The 4,288-nt window shown below is 45.3% G+C and overlaps 1 protein-coding gene across 1 annotated transcript in view; it reads right to left on the bottom strand.

Moving 5' to 3' along the window:
• The window catches only part of col12a1b (collagen, type XII, alpha 1b), a 105,837-nt gene that overhangs the window by 49,931 nt on the left and 51,618 nt on the right, over positions 1–4,288 (bottom strand). The window contains exons 17-21 of the mRNA XM_016664328.1: positions 4,236–4,274; positions 2,075–2,239; positions 1,854–2,000; positions 1,634–1,782; positions 550–679 (exon numbers count right to left, since the gene is read on the bottom strand). Of these exons, the coding sequence (XP_016519814.1) occupies positions 550–679; positions 1,634–1,782; positions 1,854–2,000; positions 2,075–2,239; positions 4,236–4,274 (630 nt within the window). The remainder of the gene's footprint in view (positions 1–549; positions 680–1,633; positions 1,783–1,853; positions 2,001–2,074; positions 2,240–4,235; positions 4,275–4,288) is intronic.

Below are 4,288 nucleotides of genomic sequence, written 5' to 3' on the forward strand. Positions count from 1 at the left end.
AAACCAGTTAGAACCAGCCTAGAACCAGTCAGAACCAATTAGGACCAGCCAGAACCAGTCAGAATCAGTTAGAACCAGCCTAGAACCAGTCAGAACCAATTAGGACCAGCCAGAACCAGTCAGAATCAGTTAGAACCAGCCTAGAACCAGTCAGAACCAATTAGGACCAGCCAGAACCAATTAGGACCAGTCAGAACCAATTAAAACCAGTCAGAACCAGTTAGAACCAGCCAGAACCAGTCAGAATCAGTTAGAACCAGCCTAGAACCAGCCAGAACCAATTAGGACCAGCCAGAACCAGTTAGAACCAATTAGAACCAATTAGGACCAGTTAGAACCAGTCAGAACCAGCCAGAACCAGAACCGCTGAATGTGGAAAGTAAAGTATTCACACCCTTTAAACTTTGTTCTGGTCCAAACAAACTGCAGTGAACAAATCTGAAAAGGAGCAGGAAGAGCGCTAGCTATTAGCCATGATGCTAACGTCCTGTGAAAGCGGCTGCTGATTGGAGGAGGAGCAGGAAGCAGGGTGAGGAGGGAAACACTCACAGGTGGTCTCGGTTCCCTTCAGAGGCTCGCTGCTGGCGTCCTTCAGCACGGCGAACACGTTCACCACGTACTGCGTCAGCGGCGTCAGGTTCTCCAGAACCGTGGTGGTCACCTCGCCGTCCACCAGGACCTGGAACGGAGCGACGCTGCACTTCAACCACCAGCATGACGTCACAGTGTTTGCAGAAGGAAGATGCAGTATGACAAAAACTTTCTAGTATATTTATGACTATTTTCATATTAAGAATTTATTCTGGCGTCTTTATTCCAGGATTATTATAGTTTTATGTGGCATTAGAACAACTTTGCTGTAATATTAAGACTTTCTCCATCATCATGTCCTCCAGATGTTTCAGCTGATGATTGAAACACGCCGGACTCGAACATGTCGCTGGGAGAATCCGTCCAGCTTGGTGGAGGAAGTGACTTCATTCCTGCTGCTGACAAACAGAACCGGCGGAACAGCCAGATGTGTTTGTGATGAAGCTGATTAAAGACTAAAGTAAACAATCAGCTGTTACTCATCTGTGATGTGTCAGGAATCCTGCTTTTACAGCCGTTACATCATTTACTGCTTTAATGACAAGATTTACTCAGAATTCCTCCTGGAAAATCAGGAACAGCTTGGAAAACATTTTCCCTGAAAGTGAAGAGGTTTAATTATTCCTGAGTGCTGAGGCCGCTCGTTAAATCACACGCAGTCAGACGAGACTCCGTTCTTTAATAATCTCATCTTCTCTACCAGAACCGGCTGATCCGCTCACAGACTATCCATCCTGGAGCCGTGACCCGCTCTACGGCACTGCAGGACACCAAACGCAGTCAGAACAAATATCTGGAAACAAACTACAATAACATCTTACTGAAAACTTGGCTGAAGTCAATATTTCCTTCGTATTAGAGAAAAAGTCCTAATTTAGAAAAAACTTTAAACATGACTTCTGCAAAAATGAGAACTGATAAAAATATTTACTATAAACATGTGATAAGCATTCACCAGCAGATTCACTGTTTCTGTGGTTTAAGACCCGGTTTACACCACAGTTCAGAACCGGAGCCAGACCCGGGTCGGGCTGCAGCTCACCTCCATGGTGGGGCCTCCGGCGGCCATCCTGTAGGTGACCCTGAACTGGTCGACGGGGACCTCTGGTGGCACCCAGGAGGCTCTGAAGGAGTACTGCGTGACCTCAGAGGTCACCAGGTCGGTGGGCGGGCCCAGCTCGGAACCAGAATCTGGAGGCAGAGTGAGGCGGAGTGAGCTGTACGCCGTCAGGGGGAACCTTCGTTCCACGGCCCCATCCTACCTGGGCCCTTGACGCTGTTGCACAGGTTGCTGGACAGGTCGTCCACGATGTCCAGCAGGAAGCGGAAGTCGGCCACGTTGTACATGTGGATCTCGTCTGGGTCGGAGGCGATGGAGCGCAGCTCGTTCTCGTCGGCGTTCTTCACGCCTGCGGGGAACACGATGAGAGATCTGCTCTGCCTGACCGCAGGACGCGGCCGGAGAGCGGGCGGCGGCGCTCACCGACGGCGTACAGCTCGATGTCGCTGTCCCTCAGGCTCTGGGAGCTCACGATGATCTCATCCTGCGACTTCCCGTCGGTGATCAGAACGCCAATCTTCCGGGAGTCGGGACGCATCCCCACCGACGGCTGGAAGTTGGTCTCCAGGATGAAGCGGAGAGCCATTCCTGTCCAGGGAACAGAAGCCCAACGGATGAGCCGGGACTTACAGTAAAGCTCCGTCTACGCTGATCTATAGGTCATTATGCTCAACCAATAAGAAGGCAGCATTTATCAAACAAGGAAGTTCATAAAACACCACATCTTAAAGCAGAAAACTGAGCTTAACATGAACTTTCCTTTCAACAGATTTGGGTTTTCTAGCTTAAAATGGAACCTGGAAAAGGAACTTCCTGATGCTAAACCCGTTGCCATGGTCACTGACGGTGCCAACATGGCAAAAAAATATCAGATTAGATTAAAATTGGGATTTCCACCTGCGACAGACTGGCAACCTGTCCAGGTGACCCTGCTTCTCACACGAAAAGTCTCGCTGGAGAGGCAGCAGCATCCCACAAGGGACAAGGGTGTAAGAAAATGGATCAACGGATTTCCACTGGTAGCTAGCTAAAAGGTTAATAACGTTAACTCTAAAGCACTGACCATAAACATTAGCTCTGCTAACGCTGAAGCGCTACACCAACATATTTAACAGGAGGTAATGCTAAAATGCTATACCAACATTATATTTAACAGAAGCTAATGCTAAAATGCTACACCAACATCTTTAACAGAAGCTAATGCTAAAACGCTACACCAACATATTTAACAGAAGCTAACGCTAAAACGCTACACCAACATATTTAACAGAAGCTAACGCTAAAACGCTACACCAACATATTTAACAGAAGCTAACGCTAAAACGCTACACCAACATATTTAACAGAAGCTAACGCTAAAACGCTACACCAACATATTTAACAGAAGCTAACACTAAAACGCTACACCAACATATTTAACAGAAGCTAACACTAAAACGCTACACCAACATATTTAACAGAAGCTAACACTAAAACGCTACACCAACATTATATTTAAAAGTAGCTAACGCTAAAGCACTCACCATAAACATTAGCTCTACTAACTGAAACTGAATTTTTTACTTAAACTAATTATCAAAACTGTTGAATGAAAGTATTGTGATAATTTTGGGTCCATGTCGTCGAGATCTAAGCAGAAATATATTTTTATGGTATCATATGGTGAGCACTTTTATTCTGAAGGTCTGAAGGAAGCTGTCTCAGGGCATTCAACATCTTCATCTGGCTGTTAAACTGCAGCAGACTGTAAAGATTATTTTAAGTGGTGTTGAGCAGAACCAGCGGAGCCGGTCCAAACGGGGAACAGGTTAACTAGACGAACCAGAACATCCAGAACACCGACAACATCCGGGTCATAATTAACTCACTCACAGAGGGAATAAATCACCGCCATAAAAACTTCCTGCGCTGCTATAAAACCAACATGTGGCAACATTTAACACCTGGTTCTGCTTGGAGCCAGAACTTCCTCTGCTTCACTTTCACTGAGTCAGAACCAGAACCAGAGAAAGTGCCGGGTCAGAGAGGAGGCGCTGCAGGGCCGATAAAATCAGGGTCTAACGGGGCGCTCGTCAAAAACGCTTCATCCACCATTCACTAGTTTGACTTTCATCTCAGATTTCTGAAATTTAAGTCATTTTTTTAAAGAAAAAACAGAATTCTGAAATATAAAACAAAATCATTAAAAAATAAAGTAAAATTTTTTAACAAAAGTGGCAAAATTCTGATTAATTTCAAGATTTGTGCATCAACGTCAAAATCCTAACCCTAAAGTCAGAATTTTGAGATTAAAGTTACATTTTGAATTTAAAGTAGAAACTTTAAAAAAATCTGTACATTAAGATAAAAGTCAAAATTGTAATTTTAACCTAAAAATTCTCACGATTCGGGATTTTCTAAGCCTGTTTTCAGTAATCCTAATCCTCTTTAATAAATCCTATTTTTCCATCAGTTAAAGCATTTCCCAGGTGTTCCCTCCCCCAGATGTTCCCTCACCTGTCATGGTGTTCCCTCCCCCAGATGTTCCCTCCCCCAGATGTTCCCTCACCTGTCATGGTGTTCCCTCCCCCAGATGTTCCCTCACCTGTCATGGTGTTCCCTCCTCCAGATGTTCCCTCCCCCAGATGTTCCCTCCCC

Source organism: Poecilia formosa, unplaced genomic scaffold, assembly GCF_000485575.1.
Source record: "Poecilia formosa unplaced genomic scaffold, Poecilia_formosa-5.1.2 Scaffold480, whole genome shotgun sequence".
Taxonomy (NCBI): Eukaryota; Metazoa; Chordata; class Actinopteri; order Cyprinodontiformes; family Poeciliidae; genus Poecilia; species Poecilia formosa.